The sequence below is a fragment of the Cherax quadricarinatus genome, chromosome 13 (assembly GCF_038502225.1).
Source record: "Cherax quadricarinatus isolate ZL_2023a chromosome 13, ASM3850222v1, whole genome shotgun sequence".
In the NCBI taxonomy this organism is placed as follows: Eukaryota; Metazoa; Arthropoda; class Malacostraca; order Decapoda; family Parastacidae; genus Cherax; species Cherax quadricarinatus.
Window position 1 is genome coordinate 33,822,975 of NC_091304.1, and position 25,419 is coordinate 33,848,393.

The 25,419-nt window shown below is 38.6% G+C and overlaps 1 protein-coding gene across 3 annotated transcripts in view; it reads right to left on the reverse strand.

Moving 5' to 3' along the window:
• The window catches only part of LOC128688722 (1-phosphatidylinositol 4,5-bisphosphate phosphodiesterase-like), a 224,259-nt gene that overhangs the window by 88,255 nt on the left and 110,585 nt on the right, over nucleotides 1-25,419 (reverse strand). For all 3 annotated transcript variants that reach the window (XM_070084641.1, XM_070084640.1, XM_070084642.1), the window contains exon 12: nucleotides 24,952-25,167. In XM_070084641.1, the coding sequence (XP_069940742.1) occupies nucleotides 24,952-25,167 (216 nt within the window). The remainder of the gene's footprint in view (nucleotides 1-24,951; nucleotides 25,168-25,419) is intronic.

Consider the following 25,419-nt stretch of genomic DNA (forward strand, 5'->3'; position numbering starts at 1 on the left):
GTGGCCCCGTCTAAGACCAGGTCTCATGGTGGATCAGGGTCTCATCAACCAGGCTGTTACTACTGGCTGCAGTTATTCAAAACTACTGAACATCCACAAGGCTGGGTCTCAGACCAAGCCACAGGGATGTTGACCCCTGAAACCCTCTCCAGGTATACTCCAAGTATTGAAAAAGATTTCTCCACCCTCAAATTTCATCTGCACATCAACCACTTCTGCATAAACAAAGCTTGCAACATTTTCTCCAAACCCAAAGAATAAATAGCTGCTGACTGATTACTTATTAGTTCTTCCCAGTAGACCTAGGGCAGTAGCTATAATTACTACTCCAGAAAGCCAACATAAACAATGCTACACTCTATCACACTCACAGTATATCCTGTGGTGATTGTGACTGCTTTGATGTAGGTGAGACAAAGGGATTTGCTTTAAAAGCACAAATGCACATACAGAGCGAAGGACACATGTAATACACCACAACACACACTCACACATCATGAAGTGGAGATGAGAACATTCTATTTATAAATAAAAACAAAACTAAATGTAGCTGTCTTAAGTCTGCCACCATCCACCACACTGTCTAAAGTCTGCCACCATCCATCACATCAACATCACAGAACAAAACACAGGGATGTGCATTTTATCTAAGCCCATTGCACAGATAATCTTGGAACACATTAATAACAAAGCACCACAACCAGGCCTCTTCGCAGCATCACTTGACCTGGCCCAGGAGTACTTCACATTCTGCAAATATATTATATACCAATTTTAGTGTCATCTGTGTAATTGATAAAGCCCCCAGTGTATGAAGCATTGTATTAATGAAAGATTTCTTTGCTGAACAATCTTTTTACCACCATCTGTCTGCTCATAACCAGTTGTTTAAATCCTACATTCCTGTGTTGTAAACATAAGCCAAACTGTAATCCTTAAAGTAATTCAACTTGATAAATTATATATATATTGTATGTATTAATACTATTCAATTCACTTTTGTGCCTTAATTCCTAAATTTATTGTTACGACCACTTAGAGACCGTATATATAAACTATCAATAAATTATTGCCTTGTTAGTCTTAAGACAGGCTTAAGTTTGCCCAAAATGCTCTACATACAATGGAGCTTTCTGTATGCACACCTAAATGTCACCCACCTCTGTACAAACATTGTATCATGCCGAAATAAAGAATCTGTATCTTTGTCTTATTCCCCATCGCCACAATCCCTCTGACTTTGAAGTCACAATCATGCAAACTATCACCTATTTTCTTAATTGTTTTAATCTGCTAATATTACCTACAAGAGTCTATTCCTCTTTTAAGCCACACACAATCATCTTTAGACTACAGTGGAACCTCGGCTTAAGAATGCTCCACCATGCAAATTTTTCAGGATACGAACAGTCACTCGATCGATTTTTTGCTTCTGGATACGATGCAAACTTCCCCCTCAAGGGGGGTTCCTTGGTGAGGGGCTCTTGATCACGGGAATTGGATCTGTGCTCCACTTCCCTAAATTAATAATAATAATAATAATTATTATTATTATAATACTTTTTTTTTTAACAAGTCGGCCGTCTCCCACCGAGGCAGGGTGACCCAAAAAGAAAAAAATCCCCAAAAAGAAAATACTTTCATCATCATTCAACACTTTCACCTCACTCACACATAATCACTGTTTTTGCAGAGGTGCCCAGAACACAACAGTTTAGAAGCATACACGTATAAAGATACACAACATATCCCTCCAAACTGCTAATATCCCAAACCCCTCCTTTAGAGCGCAGGCATTGTACTTCCCATTTCCAGGACTCAAGCCCGGTTATATAAAATAACTGGTTTCCCTGAATCCCTTCACTAAATATTACCCTGCTCACACTCCAACAGCTCATCAGGTCCCAAATACCATTCGTCTCCATTCACTCCTATCTAACACACTCACGCACGCTTGCTGGAAGTCCAAACCCCTCACCCACAACACCTCCTTTACCCCCTCCCTCCAACCTTTTCGAGGATGACCCCTACCCCGCCTTCCTTCCCCTACAGATTTATACACTCTCCATGTCATTCTACTTTGATCCATTCTCTCTAAATGACCAAACCACCTCAACAACCCCTCTTCAGCCCTCTGACTAATACTTTTATTAACTCCACACCTTCTCCTAATTTCCACACTCTGAATTTTCTGCATAATATTTACACCACACATTGTGGAGAAATTTTCTCCAGGAGGGGGGTATCAGCCCCTTTCAGCCCTGAGGGGCCCAGCCCCCTCAGAAGGGGCAAGCATCTTGTTTACTGCTACAGCGAGTAATTGATAGCAGATGCAGTACGAGTATGGGACGTGGTCGCTTCGACCGACGCTCCTTGCCCCTTAAAAAGGACATTTCCACTGCCTCCAACTGCCTCCTTGCTGCTGCATTCACAACCCAAGCTTCACACCCATATAAGAGTGATGGTACTACTATACTTTCATACATTCCCTTCTTTGCCTCCATAGATAACGTTTTTTGTCTCCACATATACAGTAGGGCCCCGCTTTACGGCATTCTGCTAATACGGTCATTTCAAATTTTGACCAAAACTCGCTATACGGCTCCCCCCACCTGACATTCTAATACGGTCACTGTGCCCCACCTGGTTTGTTTACATTCTCTGTGAGATCCAAGCACTAAGTCTCTCCATTATGTCTGGAAACAACAAAATTTCAAGTGTTTTTAAAAGTTATTTCATATTTTATATATACCTGTACCTAAATAAACTTACATACTGTGCTAGCGTGCAGGTACACATTAACCCCTTCAGGGTCCAAGGCCAAAATCTGAAGTGGTGCTCCAGTGTCCAAGAAATTTTGAAAAAAAAAAAAATTATTTTTTCTTACAGAATGAAAGAGCATATTTTCGTGAAGGTAATAAGACAAAAATAAAAAATTCTGATCAGTACTTACCGAGATACAGTGCCAAGAAGTTTGTCAAAAATGATGTGGTGGCGGCAACATCGACGAATTTCACATACGCGCATTACATTATTTTGCGGTTTTTACATTTTTTTCTTTTCTTTTCCAATTTTTTTCTATTCCTACTAACATTTGAGGCCTGAGAGACCAATACTGTATATAATGTATATATATAAACTCACTGTATTGAACACAATAACCGCACTAAAGTTATTATCATATTATTGTTTACCACTGTTGTTTATTACAATAAACATGCACAAATCTTGTATAATACTAATGTTTTATCATATATTTACATATTTACAATCACTGGACATGGTTTTAGAACTGCTGGAGCTTGTGGAACTCCTTGAAACAAGGCACCATGCACAAAGGCACCTTACATTCCTCACACATAAACCAAGTGTCTTTGCGTCTTCGTTGCCGTCGTTTTGTTTGTGCACAGACGATGCATCTCTTCTGAGCAAATTTCTTCTGAGTTGAAGGAAGTTGTATTATGAAATGATCACCTTCCCTCCTCAAATGCTTGGGTATATCCTGAGTAATTCAAGGACCTTGTTGTATAGCAGGTGTTCTTACCTGGTACTTCATTATGAGTTGTCTGACAACAGACAAACAAAATTCACCATACGGTGGTCTGTTGCCAGTCTTTATTTGGTACATATTATATGCATTGAGCATTGAAATGTCCATGAAATGGAAGAAAAGTTTCATGTACCACTTGTAACTCTTACGAACACAGTCAACAAAACCAATCTGCATGTCACATTTGTCAACCAAGCGCATGTTTTGTGTATAATCAATCACTGTCACTGGTTTTCGAATACGTTCATTAGTCACTCGATCAACTTTGCCACTGTCTTGCATTTCATTACAGTGAATGGTTGTCAACAATGTGACATCTCGTTTGTCATGCCACCGTAATGCCATGATGTCATTGGCAGTAAACACCTGCACATCATCACCACGAGCACCTGCGTTGAGCCTGGGCATATGTTTCTGATTAGAACGCACTGTGCCACACACATCTGTCTTGTTCACTCGCATGAAGTCACTGAGTAATGGGCTTGTGTACCAGTTATCGATATATAATGTATGCCCCTTACCAAGATAAGGTGCCATCATGTTTCTCACTACGTCACCTGAGATACCCAATAACATCTTGGTATCTTTCAATGTTTAACTACCCGTGTATACAACAATATCCAACACCAGGCCACTGTCACACTCACAGAGTACAAACAGTTTTATGTCACTTCTGTCAGGCCTGGTTTTGTCAGAGAAGTGCAACATACGTAAGAGTAAGACAAACCTGTTCACTGGTATGATTTCACTGAAGACCGGGGTAGAAATTAGCCGATCTGTGGACCAGTATGCTTTTATATTATGCTTATACACATGAGGCATAAGCATTATTGTTGCAAAAAGCAAATACATTTCTGCAACAGTCGTCTCTTTCCACCTGTGTAGTCTTGACTGAGGTGATAAGATCGTATTTGCCATGGTGTACTCAAAATACTTATTACTTTCCCTGACAATAGTTTCCATCAATGGCTGGTCAAAGAATAATTCAAAGAATTCCAGTTCATTGGCTGTGGTTCCAAGGGGACAAGTAGGTAGAATTCCACTTTGAGAGTCATCAAAGTGGTGAGGCTTGGGAACAAAATTGGGATTTTGCTGCCAATCCCACATACGGTTTGCTGGTGGATACTGGACATCATAGGCTGGTTGTGCAGGTGGTTGTGGTTGTGGTGGGCTGGTGGCTGACGCTCCGCTTTGTCCTTGAACTGACGAGTCAGCAGCGTGGGTCCCAGCGTGGGCTGGTGAGTCACGCATGGCGGTGCCACTACCATCACCACTAACACCATCCACTGATGCCTGTGGTCTATCCATGCCAAGTGTAGCCACATCATCCTCACTATCACTACCTAGAACTGGTGTAGGGCCACGGGATGTACTCCGGGATGTACTCCGGGATGTACTCCGTCCCCTGGGCACAGCATAGGGTACACTACCCGAGCGCATGCGGCGGTGAACATACTGACGCTTCACTGGTGAATATGATTCCTCACTATCACTACTCGAATGATCGTCAAGCGCAATAAAATCACAATCCACGTCACTATCATCATCATTACTGAAGTCAGAGGCCTGGCCACGCGAAAATATTAGTTTTTTCTTGAGCTGAGGAACAACTGACCGTGAGTCACGAGTGCCCACACCAGAGGTAGAAGGTTGAGGATCGTCAGGGTTTTCTGCACTATTATCGATATCCTGGTCATTCTTTTCGGTCACTAACTGATCAAAGCCATAGAAATCATCTTCATTTCCACTTCCATCAGTGTCAGAACTATCAGATAGGAAGAGGAGAGTCCCAATTTTCCGGGGAGTGAGAGCTGACTTGCGACGAGGCATGGTGAACAAGGGTAACTGAGCCGGCGTTCCCACAATGCTATGCGGGCGCCTAGATTTTTTGTTTATGGCGCACACCCACCACGCAGACCCGTTCTCTCACATGTAGGCCTACGAGCGTTTTTGCGCTAAATTTGACGGCGCTAGAATTTTGGCATAGATCTATGGTTTGGACACTCAACGTGAAGCCGTAGATCTACGGGACGGACCCTGAAAGGGTTAAAATCAGTAACAGTGCCTTATGTCTCGAGACGTCATATTAGTAATGATGATAATAATCATCGAGTCTCATTAAATGTCATATATTACGTTAATATACATACTTTCGTTAATCCATCTATGATATTTTTTCAAAATTATATAATAAACACGATGCATAACATATAAATTATTGCATCTATTAAAGTAAAGAAAGAGGTATATATAAACGAGTGTCTTACCAAAAAACGTCAGAACCTCCTGTATAGAGTCAGAAAACTTAAGCGGGAGAATAACGACACAATACACCAATGCTTCACACGGGATGGGAAAATTCTTGTTAGGAAAACAAATGTAGGTCAACTGTACACAATCACGAACGAGAATGATCTATCACGATTTCTCAGGGATACTAATCTTACAGAGAATAACTAAACAATGTACAACTTAAAAGCCTACGTAGTGTAGTGTATGTTTTGCTCCATTATTGTTCAAATTTCATTGTACAATCTCTTAGTATTTAAATAATCAACTACCTCATTTTGTGATTTTACTAGTAAGCATAAGTCACCTTATGTAATTTTCTTATTTACTATTGTTTGCTTAAACATTAGCTGAATTGATACTTTCTCTGTCCATATTACTACCTCATATTTTTTTAAATACTATCAATTGATATTACCTACTAAAATTAATAATTATCATTCTTACTATAATTTCAATTTACTCTTAACATTTTTGACATTTAACAACCATTACTTGTCTAATTACCTTTACCTGTTTTACACCACATTTACTATCTTAGAGTACTCTTAATTACCTTGTACTGCCATATAACCTCTAGTATAACTACCAGTGCAATATTGAATGAAATAAACATTACTTTTTCACTTTTTTTGTAATCATTATTACTTACTAAAATTTTATTAAACACCATATTTACTACCAGTCAATTTTACTTTTGTACATTAAACACTATTTTATACTTCCCATAACATTTTGTTGCCAAATTTTCAAGTTTGTATATTCAACTCCAACCTTTATATTATCCTTTGTACCTGTCTACCATCTTACTATCATATTATAACCAAGACATTACCATTATTCATTGTTCTTACCTGTCCATTTAATTTTGTTTACCACTACTTGTTTTTTTAGTCACTTTTTATTGTGTGTGCAATTAGTGTATATTCCAATTACTTTTTTGCAAGTACGAAAACTATCTTTTGTTAGCTAGTACCAACTATCTCATTTTATTTTACTTTTTATTGTGCAATAAACTGCTCAACTTATTTAATATTACAAATCAGATCTTACTCCTAAACCAATATTATCTCATAGTGACTATCTGTCCATTTAACTTGTTTACCATTACTTAATTGTAGTCCCTTTTATATTTTTTGTCCTTTATTTTAGCTTTATATAACTACCTTAGATCATATATTCGCAATTGTTAAACTAATCAAGGTGCTATTCTCAGGTGCTAAAGTTAATAAGTTCACTATTTTGCCATTATACTCCAAAGCTCATTTATTTGATTACCACTTTATTGTTCACCACAACTTATATTAGTCCCTTTTATATTATAATTTTATATTATAATTTTATATTATAATTCTAACTTTAAAGAATTACCTTTAAAGTACTACCTACTATCATATTCCCAAGCTCCATTATTTGATCATCACTTTATTTGTTCACCACAAATTATTTTAGTCCCTTTTATATAGTCTCCTTTATTTTAGCTTTAAAAAACTACCTTAGCTCATTTTTTTTTACATTTGTTAAATAATTCAAGTGCTATTTTTTTTAGCTTTAGAATATTTACTTTATTTTTTACTTAATTCTAACTGTAGATACACTACAAATCTTATGATTACAAGCATTGATCCTGATACCAACCTCTTATTTAATGACTTAAATGATTCAAACAGTTACTGTAATTACTACACAGCAGAACAATCAAAGGCACTTCTCAAGAGCCAACAACAACATAACTATCTTTAACTACAATATCAGATCTTTAAGCAAGCATTATGATGACCTCCTAGCATTACTAAATTCCTTGCATGCCAATATGTCCATCATTACACTAACTGAAACCTGGCTAAAGCCTGATACTACAGATGTCTATGCCATTCCTGGTTACACAGCCATACACAACTGTAGGCCAGACCAACAAGGGGGTGGCACAGCTATATACTACTCAGACCAACTAGAATGTATCACTAATACTTGCACAAGGGATGAACATGGGGAATATATAATAGCTAAATTCAAATCCAAATACCTACAAAAACCTCTCACAGTGATAAACATCTACAGAATTCCACAATCAAACATTAGCCAATTTAGTCAAAACCTAGGAAGTATGATAACTGATGCACGCATGAACAAAGATCACTTACTACTCTCAGGTGACTTCATTATAAATCTCCTGCAAGACCAGGACCCACACGTTACTGAATTCACAAACACAATGAGTAACTGCATGTTGCTACCAACAGTAACAAAACCTACAAGAGTTACAGAGACTAGTGTTTCCCTACTTGACCACATCTGGACCAACACCATATCCCCTTTAAAATCAGGCATAATTACAGATAATACCACAGACCACTACCCTACTTTCCTCATAACAACTCTTGGTAAAATACCCCAAGACACTACTAAAGTCACCTTCAGACTTCACAATGAGGCAGCCATTAATAACTTCACAACAGCAGTAACAAACATTGACTGGCACACTGAGCTAGAAATCTATACAGATATTGACGAATGTTTTAATAATTTTCTAAAAAAGACCCAATACCTTTATAACAAGCACTGCCCTAAAAAAACTAAACAGATGACAGCTAAGAGACTGAACAGTCCCTGGCTAACACCCAGCATTCTCAAATCCATAAATACAAAACACCGATATGAAAAACAGTACAGAATGGGTCACATAACCAGAGACCAAACAAAACGTTACTCGTCAATCCTAACCAGCCTGATAAGAAGGGCAAAAAAATTGTATTATGAGAACAGATTATCCAACTTACGAGGTGATATAAAAAAGACCTGGAAGACCCTATCAGAAATTCTGGGAACAAAAAAGATATCACGACATAGCGAAATAAAATTAGCAAAATCAGATGAACCCCAACTCCCACCAACAGAAACAGCAAACAGACTCAATGATTTCTTCTCCACTATAGGTCAAAACCTTGCCAATAATATCCCAAGCTCAGATACCCCACCAAATGACTACCTCACTGGCAACTACCCGAACACACTGTTCCTAGCTCCGACTAACCCATATGAAGTCTCCCTTATTATCAATGCACTGAAAAACAAGGCAGGAGATTTAAATACCTTACCACCCTTTATATACAAAAAAGCATCACAAGTACTATCACCAATCATTGCAACACTCTTTAACAAACCCATTGAATCCTCCACCTGCCCTACAGTTCTCAAAATAGCAAGGGTCACCCCGATCCATAAAGGAGGAGACCAAACAGAGTTGAATAACTATAGGCCAATATCCAATTTACACCCTCTCTCAAAAATCTTCGAAAAATTAATTCATAAACGAATCTACTCCTACCTCATCTCCCATAACATTCTCAACCCCTGCCAATTTGGATTCAGGCCTAATAAAAATACTAATGATGCTATTATACACATGCTTGAACATATATACACTGCAATAGAGAAAAAAGAAGTCCCACTGAGGATCTTCATTGACTTACGTAAAGCTTTTGATACAGTTGACCATGACTTGCTCCACGTAAAATTGTCACACTATGGTATTAGAGGGCACTCCCTCAACTACCTCAAGTCTTACCTCAGCAACAGAAGCCAATATGTGTATGCAAATGGGGCAAGCTCTTCCGCACAACCAATTACAGTTGGTGTCCCACAGGGAAGTGTCCTTGGCCCTCTTCTCTTTCTCCTATACATAAATGACCTACCAAATGCTTCGCAATTACTCAAACCCACACTTTTTGCAGATGACACCACATACGTCTTCTCTCACCTGAGCCCAGTCACGCTAGCCAATACTGTAAACACCGAATTACAGAAAATATCTACCTGGATGAGGACTAACAAACTTACACTAAACATTGACAAAACCTACTTCATTCAGTTTGGTAGCAGAGCTACAGATGTACCTCTTAACATAACGATAAACGGATCACCTATCACAAAGCTAACAGAGGGAAAATTCTTAGGAATCCACCTCGATAATAGACACAAATTTCATACACATATACAACAAATTTCTAAGAAAATTTCCAAGACTGTAGGCATACTATCGAAGATACGGTACTAAGTTCCACAGTCAGCCCTCCTGGCCCTTTATCACTCTCTTATTTACCCCTATCTCACCTATGGAATTTGTGCATGGGGCTCAACAACAACTAACCATCTCAGACCACTAATTACCCAACAAAAGGCTGCAGTTAGAATGATAACAAATTCTCACTACAGGCAGCACACTCCACCAATATTCAAAACACTCAACCTACTCACCATACAAAACATCCATACTTATTATTGCACTTATTACATACATAGAACACTTAACTCTGATATTAACCCTCCCCTCAAACATCTCCTTGCCAACCTCAACAGAACACATGACCATAATACAAGGCACAGATCACTCTTTGATGTTCCTCGTGTCCATCTCACGCTATGCAAAAACTCAATGCACATAAAAGGCCCTAAAATCTGGAATTCATTACCTGTAAATATAAAAGAAACACTACCTGTTTATAAATTCAAGTCTCTTCTCAAAGTTCACTTACTCACTCAAAACCAAATAAATACTGAATAACTGAACCATATAAATTGTATATCCTAAATGTTACTCACAATTATATCACACAACTGTTAAACCTAACTTTGTTATTTTTTTTTAAATACACTACCTGAATGAACAGCAATGCATGCAACCACATGACCTGTCTTTGTAATACTCATTTGTATTTTATAGTTATCTGTTTACAATAATGTCTTATCACTGATTTCATCATTGCTTAGTTAATCTTAAGTTAATTTTAAGCCATCCCGTAATGCTATGCATATAAGTGGCTTTGGCATGCTGCTCTTACCTGTATTTTTTTGTACCTCTGTATGTATGCTAAAATTTATAAATAAATAAATAAATAAATAAAGATGATAAATACACCCCACAGTAGGATAAATAAACATAAATATGAGATGTGGTAGCAGACGACTTGCACAAATGACGCCATATTAGAAATAATAATAATAATAATAATAATAATAATAATAATAATAATAATAATAATAATAATAACCGAGTCTCATTAAATGTTGTATATTACGTTAATATACACATTTTCATTAATCCATCCATGACATTTTTTCAAAATTATATAATAAACACGATACATAACATATAAAGATGATAAATACACCCCACAATAGAATAAATAAACATAAATATGAGATGTGGCAGCCATATAACTTGTACAAGTGACAGCAAGAATAACACTTTCTCTAGTCTAACATAAGAGAAAATGTGTTACTAGGGGTAACTGTAGAAAATTATTCCTTTCATATGTATGTAAGTAAGTTTATTCAGGTATACACAAATAGAGTTACATAGATTATCATACATAACAGCATAAGTGTTGAGAACCTAGGATAGCCCAAAAAAGTCAGACAGAGTAACTTATTTCCATTGCCTTTACTCAGAGCATCATTTCTTCTAAAAATGGTGTTACATGAGAATGGGAGTGTTGTTCTTTATTTATTCTACCGTATCAATGTAGAGACAACGTGTACACAATGTAACTTGTACACAAACCGGACGTGTACACTTTGTTTGTTTACAAAACTTACCTTCACCTGGTTTGTTAACATAACTCTGCGCCTGTTCTCCTTCATGTACTCATTCTTTTTCTCTCTCATTTATTCGTTTTATCTCGTTTACTCACTCCTGACCCTACATTAAGACTACAAATATTTTAAGGTAAGTAATGAGTGAACTGTATATGCATTTTATCACTCAGGGATGCTTAACCCTTTGAGGGTCGACAGGCCCTCTCCGAGACTCGTTTTCAGGGTTGGCCAAAAAAAAATCTCATGAAAAGATAGAGAATCTTTTCCCAATCATAATGACACCAAAAGTATGAAATTTGATGGAAAACTTAGGGAATTATGCTCTTGCGAAGTTAGCGGTCTCGGCGATGTTTACGCATCGGCGATTTTGCCCACTTTGAGCCCCATTTTCGGCCAATTCCCCTGTACTAGTCGACAAAAACCATGAATATTTCGCTAGAACTCCATTTTTTCTATCGAATGAGTGCAAGAAACCACCCATTTACCAATTTCAACTATCCAGTACAGTGGTCAGAATTTAGCAATTTTGCTAATTTCACACTATTTCAAAAGATGCCAATTTCCGAATAGGGTCCAGAATAAACAAGAAAGACATTCCTGGCACTAAAATGACATTTCCTCTGTTCATTAGTCACATCTCAAGGCCCCTCTCACATTCTTTTGCTTTCCACTTTGAATTTTTATTCTCGCAAAAAACAGAAGATTTACTGTTATGCAGACTACTGCATTAGTGTAAAAAATGGTATAAATAATATTGGCGCACTTGCGAAAGAATATTAGACTCACCAGTTGATGTGTATTGGACGCTTGGCATGATTTATTTACTTTTGAACTTTGGTAAAAATCGAACATTTCTGCTATTTTGAGCTCAATTTCAAGGTACTTTTCATTGTAAAACCAGTCAAAATCATCTCAATTTCTGTAATATGTCTTCCATTCTGTAAAATGAGACCAAGAAAACTAGAATACAACAATAAATACCATACGAAAATACAGTGCAAATTCACTGTTTTATTCCAAAAAACCGGTCAAACTTTTTTTTTTCTCATTATGCACTGTGTGCTGCAGGATTTTTTTTATACTGTGCACACTGACCACATAGACCCATTCTTTCATATGTAGGCCTACCAGCTTTCTCCCACTAGATTTGAGGGCGCTAGAATTTAGGCATACTAGTACGTCAAAAACCCTGGGTCGTAAGCCGTACTAGTAAGGCTGAAACCCTCAAAGGGTTAAATATCATAAAATATATGTGTAAGTGGGGTGGCCTGGTATGGTAGCCCGGCTGACTACCATACATACCACACTTGATTTCTTACGATAAATACTACTCATCTCACCCTAGATTAAGACTATAAATATTTTAAGGTAAGTAATGAGTGCACTATGTGTGTATTGTACTTATTTATTGTTTTTTTGATGCTCAGTTCTATTGCTAACTTAATATATGTTAGTGTAAACTTGTTATCTAGTATTTGTATGCATTTATAAGGGGAAAAAAAGGGTGTTCCACTTTACGGCAATTTCCACTTTACGGCGGTAGCCTGGAACCTAACCTGCCGTATAAGTGGGGCCCTACTGTACCTCAACGCACCACTTGCTTTTTTTCCCTCATCAATTCTATGATTAACCTCATCCTTCATAAATCCATCTGCCGACACGCCAACTCTCAAGTACGTATGTGAAAACATTCACTTCTTCCATACTACTCCTCCCCAGTTTGATATCCAATGTTTCTTTATCTAAATCATTTGATACACTCGTCACCTAACTCTTTTCTATGTTCACTTTCAACTTTCTACCTTCACACACACTTCCAAACTCATCCACTAACCTTTGCAATTTTTCTTTAGAATCTCCCATAAGCATAATATTATCAGCAAAAAGCAACTGTGTCAATACCCATTTTGTATGTGATTCTCCATAATTTAATCCCACCCCTCTCCTGAACACCCTAGCATTTACTTCTTTTACAACCCCATCTATAAATATATTAACCCATCGAGGGTTTCGGCCGTACTAGTACGGCTTACGACCCAGGGTTTTTGATGTACTAGTATGCTTAAATTCTAGCGCCCTCAAATCTAGTGGGAGAAAGCTGGTAGGTCTACATATGAAAGAATGGGTCTATGTGGCCAGTGTGCACAGTATAAAAAAAAAACCTGCAGCACACAGTGCATAATGAGAAAAAAAAAAACTTTGACCGTTTTTCTGGAATAAAACAGCGACTTTGCACTGTATTTTCGTATGGTATTTATTGTTGTATTCTAGTTTTCTTGGTCTCATTTTATAGAAAGGAAGACATACTACAGAAATTGAGATGATTCTGACTGGTTTTACAATGAAAAGTACCTTGAAATTGAGCTCAAAATAGCAGAAATGTTTGATTTTTACCAAAGTTCAAAAGTGAACAAATATTGCCAAGCATCCAATACACGTCAACTGGTGAGTCTAATATTCTTTCGCAAGTGCGCCAATATTATTTATACCATTTTTTACACTAATGCAGTAGTCTGCATAACAGTAAATCTTCTAGTTTTTGTGAGAATAAAAATTCAAAGTGGAAAGCAAAAGAATGTAAGAGGGGCCTTGAGACGTGACTAATGAACAGAGGAAATGTCATTTTAGTGTCAGGAATGTCTTTCTTGTTTATTCTGGACCCTATTCGGAAATTGGCATCTTTTGAAATTTGTGTGGAATTGGCAAAATTGCTAAACTCTGACCACTGTACTGGATAGTTGAAATTGGTAAATCGGTGGTTTCTTGCACTCAATTTATAGAAAAAATGGAGTTCTAGCAAAATATTCATGTTTTTTGTCGACTAGTACAGGGGAATTGGCCGAAAATGGGGCTCAAAGTGGGCAAAATCGCCGATGCATAAACATCGCCGAGACCGCTAACTTCACGAGAGCATAATTCCGTAACTTTTCCATCAAATTTCATACTTTTGGTGTCATTATGATTGGGAAAAGATTCTCTATCTTTTCATAAGAATTTTTTTTTTTTTTAAATTTGGCCGACCCTGAGAACGAGTCTCGGAGAAGGCCTGTCGACCCTCAAAGGGTTAAACAACCATGGTGACAATACACATCCTTGTCTAAGACCTACTTTTACTGGGAAGTCTCCCTCTCTTCTACACACCCTAACCTGAGTGTCACTATTCTCATAAAAACTCTTTACAGCATTTAGTAACTTACTACCTATTCCATATACTTGCAAAATCTGCCACGTTGCTCCCCTATCCACTCTATCATATGCCTTTTCTAAATCCATAAATGCAATAAAAACTTCCCTACCTATATCTAATTACTGTTCACATATATGCTTCAATGTAAACACTTGATTTACACATCCCCTACCCACTCTGAAACCTCCTTGCTCATCTGCAATCCTACATTCTGTCTTACTTCTAATTCTTTCAATTATAACCCTACGGTACACTTTTCCTGGTATGCTCAGTAAACTACTACTTCTTCTTTCAACAAACCGGCCATATCCCACCGAGGCAGGGTGGCCCAAAAAGAAAAACAAAAATATCTCTTTTCAAATTTAGTAATTTATACAGGAGAAGGGGTTACTAGCCCCTTGCTCCCGTCATTTTAGTCACCTCTTACAACACACATGGCTTACGGAGGAAGAATTCTGTTCCACTTCCCCATGGATATAAGAGAAAATAAACAACAACAAGAACTAGAAAGAAAATAGCAGAAAACCCAGAGGGGTGTGTATATATATGCTTGTACATGTATGTGTAGTGTGACCTAAGTGTAAGTAGAAGTAGCAAGACGTACCTGAAATCTTGCATGTTCATGAGACAAAAAAAAAGACACCAGCAATCCTACCATCGTGTAAAACAATTACAGGCTTTCATTTTACACTCACTTGGCAGGACGGTAGTACCTCCCTGGGCGGTTGCTGTATTGCGACCCCTGAATGGGTCACAATGTATATAATGTATATTACCTGTTCATATAATTTTATATTGCTTATATTTGCGATAATAGCTAAATCGTAAATATAATGCTTTATATTATTATTTGACTTAGTTATGTTATTAGGTAGGATGTAACATTTATATATATTATTCAGTGATCATAGTTAGTCTTGATTGTCTAACTACTGTAATTATCGCTCGTTGCTCGTTTCCCTGCCGGCTTCTTGGTGTTGCTGGACAGCAGTCCACGGAGCAGTCACGTGATCAAAGGGGGGGTGTTCACACCTTGCCTTTAGTAGTCTAGCTGGGCTGCTCACTCTCTTGTCGGTTGGACGTTCTCCTGGCAAGACGCCCCACACTCCTCTCTCGTGGGCCCTTGTTGGAAGATCGTCTCTGTCGTTTTCTTGTTGTTGGTTCTGTGGAACTTTGTTCACAGAACATTGTCTAGACTTAGTGATTTTCGACATTGTACTGAGGTTGTGTGTCACACTGAGAAACTCAGGTCCTGAGCTGTAGCTTCTGACCTAATTTGTACTGGTATCTGTGTACTGTCACAGTTCGGGATTTTCTAATGCTGAACTTAGATTCAGTAGTAAGGGAGTTTTGTGACTTTTGTGGAGGATCTGCAGATGGTCCCTACTTAGTGTCGTTATGTTATCTCCTTGTTCCTGATTCTGTGTCGCTGTTGCTTGTTATACTGCTGTTCGGCTTATCGGTTGTTTTATTGTACAAGCAAGCTGTTCTGATTGCCAGGTTGGTCAAGAAGTTAGTTGATGTGAGGACTTTGTCAGTCACGGGTTTAAGTCTAGTCGAGTCTTGAGACATAGCGAACTACTAAGAGCACTTACACACAAACTTACTTATATATATATGTATTATTAAATGTTAATGTACCAGACGGTACTTAAGACATATAAATGTGATATGTGCCTTCAGCACAATATTACTGTACACAAGAGAAGTGATTATTATTATTTTGATTACTTTGATTAATTTAAACCATACCCCGGCTGGGATTGAACCCGCAGTCAGAGAGTCTCAAAATTTCTTTAGTTAGTAACCTACCAATTGCAATCCTGAAGCACTAATAATTATTATTGAATTCTAATGGATAATCGGACCAGGATACTGACTACTTGTTACAAAAACCCAGTAACGGGCTGGATGCTAGAAGGGCAGTCCTTTCTAGTATTCACTGGAGATCTCTATGGTTATTAGAAATCATATTATTTGTAACATGCTGTCTACCAACTTACTACCTAGAACTCAGTAAACTTATTCCTCAATAATTTTTACAATCTCTTTTGTCCCCCTTCCCTTTATATAAAGGGACTACACATGCTCTCTGCTAATCCCTAGGTACCTTCCCCTCTTTCATACATTTATTAAACAAAAATACCAACCACTCCAACACTATATCCCCCTCTGCTTTTAACATTTCTGTCATGATCCCGTCAGTTCCAGCTGCTTTACCCCCTTTCATTCTACGTAATGCCTCACGCACCTCCCCCACACTCACATCCTGTTCTTCTTCACTCCTAAAAGATGGTATACCTCCCTGGCAAGTGCATGAAATTACCGCTTCCCTTTCTTCATCGACATTTAAAAGTTCCTCAAAATATTCTCGCCATCTACCCAAAACCTCCATCTTCCCATTTACTAACTCCCTACTCTGTTTTTAACTGACAAATCCATTCATTCTCTAGGCTTTCTCAACTTGTTTAACTCACTCCAAAATTTTTTCTTATTTTTATTAAAATTTCTTGACAGTGCCTCTCCCACTCTATCATCTGCTCTCCGTTTGCACTCTCTCACCACTCTCTTCACCTGTCTTTTACTCTCCATATACTCTGCTCTTCTTATAACACTTCTGCTTTGTTAAAACCTCTCATAAGCTAATTTTTTCTCTTTTATCACACCCTTTACTTCATCATTCTACCAATCACTCCTCTTTCCTCCTGCACCCACCCTCCTATAACCACAAACTTCTGCCCACATTCTAATACAGTGGAACCTCTACTTGCGAGTTTAATCCATTCCATGACCTTGCTTGCAACTGGATTTGCTCGTTTACAGAGACAATTTTCCTCATTTAAGCTAACTGAAATACAATTAATCCGTTCCAGTGGAATTCTGTACTTCAATAATTTCGCTAATATCAACTCTAAGCTTATTTATCTATCTTACTTCATCTAATATGACATACCATACCCCGGCCGGGATTGAACCCGCGGTCAGAGAGTCTCAAAACTCCAGCCCGTCGCGGCTGGAGTTTTGAGACTCTCTGACTGCGGGTTCAATCCCGGCCGGGGTATGGTTTGTTTGCAATCATGTCATTACGATTTCGTGAGTCTAATATGACATAATAAACAACATAAATAACATAGAAACCTGATATATACTCTAAAATGAATAAAATACAGTGGACCCCCGGTTAACGATATTTTTTCATTCCAGAAGTATGTTCAGGTGCCAGTACTGACCGAATTTGTTCCCATAAGGAATATTGTGAAGTAGATTAGTCCATTTCAGACCCACAAACATACACGTACAAACGCTCTTACATAAATACACTTACATAATTGGTCGCATTGGGAGGTGATCGTTACGCGGGGGTCCACTGTATGTCATTCATGTAGTGGTATGGGCAGTGATAGCGGTGGACGAGAGTTTGTCTGGAGACCGGGCAAACTACAGTGGACCCCCGCATACCGCACACATCGCATACCGTACAATCCGCATACCGCTCGCTTTTTTCGCAAAGATTTTGCCTCGCATACCGCCCAAAAACCCGCTCACCGCTCTTCGTCCGAGACGCGTCCAATGTGCGGCCTGAGCCCCGCTCACATGTTCTGCTGGTGGCATTGTTTACCAGCCAGCCTCCGCAGTAACATCCAAGCATACAATCGGAACATTTCGTATTATTACAGTGTTTTTGGTGATTTTTTCTGGAAAATAAGTGACCATGGGCCCCAAGAAAGCTTCTAGTGCCAACCCTACAGCAATAAGGGTGAGAATTACTATAGAGATGAAGAAAAAGATCATTGATAAGTATGAAAGTGGAGTGCGTGTCTCCGAGCTGGCCAGGTTGTATAATAAACCCCAATCAACCATCGCTACTATTGGTGGTACAGCTGCTGCTGCTGTAGTACCGTCTGCTGCTGCTGTAGCATCGTCTGCTGCTGCTGTAGCATCGTCTGCTGCTGCTGTAGCATTGTCTGCTGCTGCTGTAGCATCGTCTGCTGCTGCTGTAGCATCGTCTGCTGCTGCTGTAGCATCGTCTGCTGCTGCTGTAGCATCGTCTGCTGCTGCTGTAGCATCGTCTGCTGCTGCTGTAGCATCGTTTGTTGCTGCTGTAGCATCGTCTGCTGCTGCTGTAGCATCGTCTGTTGCTGCTGTACCACCGTCAGCTGCTGCTGCTGCTGTACCACCGTCAGCTGCTGCTGCTGCTGTAGCACCGTTGTTGGTGTGGCTTATTGAGAATACCAAGAAACAATTAACCCCAGAGGATTTGCCACCCAGGATAACCCAAAAAAGTCAGTGTCATCGAAGACTGTCTAACTTATTTCCACTGGGGTCCTTAATCTTGTCTCCCAGGATGCAACCCACACCAGTCGACTAACACCCAGGTGAACAGGGAAAAATGCCTGGAACTAGTGCTCATATTGGTGAATTTAAAGCCAGCAAAGGTTGGTTTGAGAGATTTAAGAATCGTAGTGGCATACACAGTGTGATAAGGCCTGTTCTGGAAGAAAATGCCAAACAGGACCTACAGTACTCAGGAGGAAAAGGCACTCCCAGGACACAGTGTCTCATCAGTCATTGCTGCATCTTCAATAAAGGTAAGTGTCATTTATTCTTCATTTAGTAGACTAGTACATGCACAATATATATTGTGCATGTACTACTCTACTATTGTGCATGTATCCTTCTCTTTGTGTGTAGGAAAATGTATATTTCATGTGGTAAAATTTTTTTTTTCATACTTTTGGGTGTCTTGCACGGATTAATTTGATTTCCATTATTTCTTATGGGGAAAATTCATTCGCATACCGAACATTTCACATAACGATCAGCCCTCTTGCACGGATTAAAGTCGCTATGCGGGGGTCCACTGTACTTCATGAATAATTTCGCTAATATCATCTATACGGCTTAATTATATATCACAGTTCATCTAATATGACATAAACAATATAAATAACAGAGAAACATAATATATACTCTAAAATGAATAAAATATGTCATTATGTAACAGGTGGAGGCGGTAAACACTGCCATCTAGTGACGGCCTTTTGAAGCCATCTATTATTATAATTATTATATGTAGTACATTATTATTATATATATTATTATTATTCATATTATATTATTATTATTATTATTATTATTATTATATAAATAATTTGTAATTTTCATTCACACAAAAAATATAAGATTTACTGTTACTCCTTATTGCAATAATTGTATAAATAATGTCAACCCATTCACAACTGCATATTGGAATGGACAGTGACGTCATTTGTTTACTCTGAAACAGCCAAGCAATAGACCATTTCTCCTAGGTTGAGCTCTATTTCAAGGTACTTTTCGTCGTGAAAGCAATCAAAATCATAGCTATTTCTGTAATATATCTTCCATTCTATCAAATGAGACCAAAAAAAACGAGAATACAACCATAAAAACCATTCAAAATTACCGCTAAGGGGTGGCTAATTGCTGAGAAGTGAACTCCATTATTTATGCTTAGATTTCTTTCATTTTTGGTGTATGTTAAGAAGAATCTTTCCATCATACATTGCCCAAGTTTCAATAAGACAGTCCAACAAACAAATGAGATACAATTCCTGAGATCAAAAGCAAGAGCTCCTCACCAGTATCAAGGAACCTGCCTTGAGGTCTGCTCACTTGTGGAAATTTTGCTCGTGTATGGAAGCAAAAAATCGACCCATCGACTGCTCGTATTTGGAAAAACTTGCACATGGACACGCTCGCAAGTAGAGGCTCCACTGTAGTGCATTTTTAAAACTATTCCAACCCTCTTCAACTCCCCCCACTACTCATACTTGCACCAGCCCACCTTTCTGCCAATAGTTGCTTATATCTCACCCGAACTTAGTTTATACACTTTCACCTCCCTCTTGCTTGTTGTTGCCATTTTCCTCTTTTCCCATCTACCTCTTACTCTAACTGTAGCTACAACTAAATAATGATCCGAGATATCAGTTGCCCCTCTACAGACATGTACATACTGGAGCTTACTCATCAACCTTTTATCCACCAATACATAATGTAACAAACTACTTTCATTACGTGCTATATCATACCATGTATATTTATCCTCTTCTTCATAAAATATGTATTACTTATTACCAAACCTCTTTCTACACATAGCTCACTTAAAGGCTCCCAATTTTCATTCACCCCTGGTACCACAAATTTACCTACTACACAACATTTTTGCCCACTTTAGCAATGAAATCCCCAACCACCATTACTCTCACACTTGGTTCAAAACTCCCCACGCATTCACTCAACATTTCCCAAAATCTCTCTCTCTCCTCTACGCTTCTCTCTTCTCCAGGTGCATATACGCTTACTATAACCCACTTTTCACATCCAACCTTTACTTTACTCAACACAATCCTTGAATTAATACATTTATAGTCCCTCTTTTCCTACCACAACTTATCCTTCAACATTATTGCTACTCCTTCTTTAGCTCTAACTCTATTTGAAGCCCCTGACCTAATCCCATTTATTTCTCTCCACTGAAACTCTCCCACCCCTTTCAGCTTTGTTTCACTTAAAGCCAGGACATCCAGCTTCTTCTCATTCATAACATCCACAATCATCTCTTTCTTGTCATTTAACCAACATCCACGCGCATTCAGACTTCCCACTTTGACAATTTTCTTCTTATTCTTTTTAGTAATTATTACAGGAAAAGAGGTTACTAGCCCATTGTTCCCAGCATTTAGTTGACTTTTACAACATACATGGCTTACGGAGGAAGATTCTTATTCCACTTCCCCATGGATATAAAAGGAAAAGTAATAAGACCAAGAACTATTAAGATAAAATCAAAGAAAACTCAGATGAGTGTGTATAAATAAACATGTACACGTATATGTAGTGTGACCTAAGTGTAAGCAGAAGTAGCAAGACGTACCTGTAATCTTGCATATTTATGAGACAGACAAAAGACACCAGCAATCCTACCATCACGTAAAACAATTACAGGCTTTCGTTTCACACTCACTTGGCAGGATGGTAGTACCCCCCTGGGTGGTTGCTGTCTACCAACCTACTATATTATTATACATACATACTAATAATAATACACTGCAGCAAGCCTGTTGGCCTATTCTAGGCAGGTCCTTCACAATCCATCCCACTAACAGAATATTTGCCCAACTCAGTTTTCAATACTACCCAAGCAATAAGCTTTAATAACTCTATTTACTCACGTGCAAGTCCCACTCAAATCCAACCCCTAACTCGTGTATTTATCCAACCTAAATTTGAAACTACCCACAGTTTTAGCTTCGATAGAACCATGGGTAGCTTTAAAAAGAGATTGAACAAATATATGAGTGGGAGGGGCTGGGTATGATTAGTGTCGTGGATACATAATAACATAAGAAAGGAGGAACATTGCAGTAGGCCTGTTGGCCCATACCAGGCAGGTCCTTCACAGATCCTACCCACTAACAGAATAAACGTACCCAAGCAATAAGCATTGACAATGCTATTTACTCATCTTGACTGTGTGCTAATGGAGTTACATGAAGCTGACATCGAAGAAATGCTGAATACTGATAATGATGAACCTGTTGTGCATTCCTTGAGTGATGGTGAAATTAGATGAATTGTGATATATAAGTAAGCCATAGAGTTTATATTAGCATCATACTGAAGTATTCTGTCATTCTTCCTAAGAGCAGGAATTCCAGTGGAACAGATTAATGCCATTTCAATTAATTTAAATGATGAAAATTGACTCGGCATACGAACAAATCAATATACGAACAAGGTCACGGAACAGATTAAATTTGCAAGCCGAGGTTCCACTGTACTATTGTGTTCAGTATCTTTCATCTACAGTGGAACCTTGGTTTTCATATGCCCCAGTTTTCATAGGATTCAGTTTTCAACAACTTTTTTGTCAAAATTTTGTCCCAGTTTTTGTACATCTGCTCGGTTTTCATAGAGCTGAAAATGGTCCGTACCAAATGTGTCCAAGTGACTCAGCCACTCAAGCACACACACAAAGCATCCAATGCGTTCATTACTTAGTCTGCCTTTGTTTCTTGTTGAGTGAGCATCACCTCGTGCATTCATCCAAAACATTTCGTAATAATCCCTTGTTTTTTGTGCTTGTTTACTAAGTGTGACTACTAAATAAGCCACCATGGGGCCAAAGAAAGTTCAGAGTGCCAGCCCTTTGATAAAGAAGGCGAGAAACATGATAGAATTCAAGAAAGAACTTGTAGCAAAGTATGAAAGTGACATATGTGTGGCCGTTCTTGCCAGGATGTACAGGAAGTCTGCATCAATGATCAGTTCCATCCTGGCGAAGAAAAAGAAATCAAGGAAGCTGATGTTGTGAAAGGGGTAAATGTGCTAATTAAACAGAGATCGCAAACAATCTAAGATGTTGAGAAGTTGTTGTTGGTGTGGATCAACGAAAAACTGTTAGCGGGAGATAGTGTTTCGAAGGCAATAATTTGCAAAAACTCAAGGCAGTTGCATGTGGATTTCGCAAAAAAATGCCTGGAACGATTGCTGCTGTTAGTAAATTTAAGGCCAGCAGAGGCTGATTCAACAAATTCAAGAAGCGAACTGGCATACACAGTGTAGTAAGGAATGGTGATGCTGCAAGCTCGGACAAACATGGGGCTGAAGAATTCGTTGATGAATTCAAGAAGTACGTAGAGGCTGAAAAAATCCTCCCCCAACAAGTCTTTAATTGTGACGAAACAGGCCTCTTTTGGAAGAAAATGCCAGAGAGGACACAAGCCTATGAAAGATAGGCTAACTCTTTTGTTCTGTGGTAATGCTAGTGGGGATTTCGAAGTGAAGCCTTTACTGGTGCCTCACTCTGAAAATCCCTGAATGTCCAAGAAAAACAATGTCACCAAGAGTAAACTGTATGTGATGTGGAAGGCTAACAGTAAGGCATAGGTCACAAGGCAAAATTTCATTGAGTGGGTCAATGAAGTGTTTGACCTGAGCGTGAAGAAATACCTCCTGGAAAATCAATTGCTACTCAAGTGCCTCCTGGTAATGTACAATGCTCCTGCTCATCCTCCAGACTTGGAAGACCAATTGTTTGAGGAGTGTAGTTTCATCACAGTGAAGTTCTTGCCCCCTAATACCACTCCTCTCCTCCAGCCCATGGACCAGCAGGTCATTTCAAATTTCAAAAAAACTCTACACCAAAGCACTGTTTCAAAGGTGCTTTGAAGTGACTTCAGACACTGAATTGACCCTAAGAGAGCTCTGGAGGAATCACTTCAATATCCTCAATTGCCTTATAGATAAGGCTTGGCAGGGAGTGACTTCCAGGACAATGAACTCTGCTTGGAGAAAATTGTGGCCAGAATGTGTCCTAGAGAAGGATTTTGAAGGGTTTGAGGCTGACCTTGATGAACCTACGCCTACTGTGGAATCTCGTGTCTTTGGGGAAGTCCATGGGGTTGGATTTGAGTGGCCAGGATGTGGAAGAGTTGGTGGATGAACACAGGGAAGAGCTAACCACTGAAGAGCTGCAAGACCTTCAACTGGAAGAGCAACAGACCGCAGCTGAGGAAATAGCTTCAGAGGAGGAGGAGGAGGAGGAGGAGGAGGAAGAGGAAGAGAGAGGGGAGAATGTGTCTTCTTCAGTGATTAAGGACATGTGTGCAAAGTGAAGTGAGTTGCAAAGTTTTGTGGAGAAATATCACCCTAACAAAGCTGCTGCAAGCCATGTCTGCAACATGTTCAATGACAATGCCTTGTCCCATTTTAGGCAAATCTTAAAGAGATGCCAGAAACAGACCTCCCTGGACAGATTTTTTTGTGCGACGGGGGTACAGTGACTCTCAAGCTGGTCCTAGTTCCAGTAAAAGACAAAGGGAAACAACCCCGGATTGGGCCTAGATACCTGCAGTCCTTATGGAAAGGGATTTCCCTTCCTAACAATAACCTCTCCTCCTCCCTCTCCCCTACTCACCGTCTTCCATACACCAACAAGAGTCTTCAATAAAGGTAAAAGTGATGTTAAATGTTCATTTATCCATTTCATTAGCCATTTATTTTTATTTCTCATTGTTTTCTGTATGTAAAACTACAGTTATTCTCTATAAAATGTATTTTATGTTAATATTTTTGGGTGTCTGGAATGGATTAATTGGATTTACATTATTTCTTATGGGAAATATTGCTTCAGTTTTCATACAATTCAGTTTTCGTCAGACTTTTTTAGAATGGATTAATCACGAAAACTGAGGTTCCACTGTATTTACTCTTCTCACCTCATTATTTATTTTTTTAGTCAAGAAATAAAGAAAATATCTGTATTAGCTGCTGTACTTACTAAGTTCATCTTCCTTTTTAGCGCCAGCACCAACACCTGGTGCTCCAGGTTTACCTCCTGGCACTCCAGCCTTTGCTCCACCTGGTTTACCCCCTGCCCCTTTCAGTGCTTTTGTGTCAATATCAGAAGCTTCAATACCCATTGCCTTCATCTGTTCCTCTCGCTTTTCTTGGGCACTCAAGAAGGCTCGAGGGTCCGAAAGGGCATCCATCAAGTCTTAAAAAGAGTTAAAATATTTTTTAACATGTACATTTGAAAATGTATATGCAGTAATATCAAGAAATTACATTAGCTCTATAATTTAATTAAATTTTATTTATATATTTATTCAATTAATAAATAAATACATCCAGTTCCTCCATACTCCCCTTCAATCTGATATTCAGTCTATTATTGCCTAGACTTTTTGTTACCCCTCATCACATTGCTTATTTATACATTTACTTTTAAATGCCTTCTGATATACAA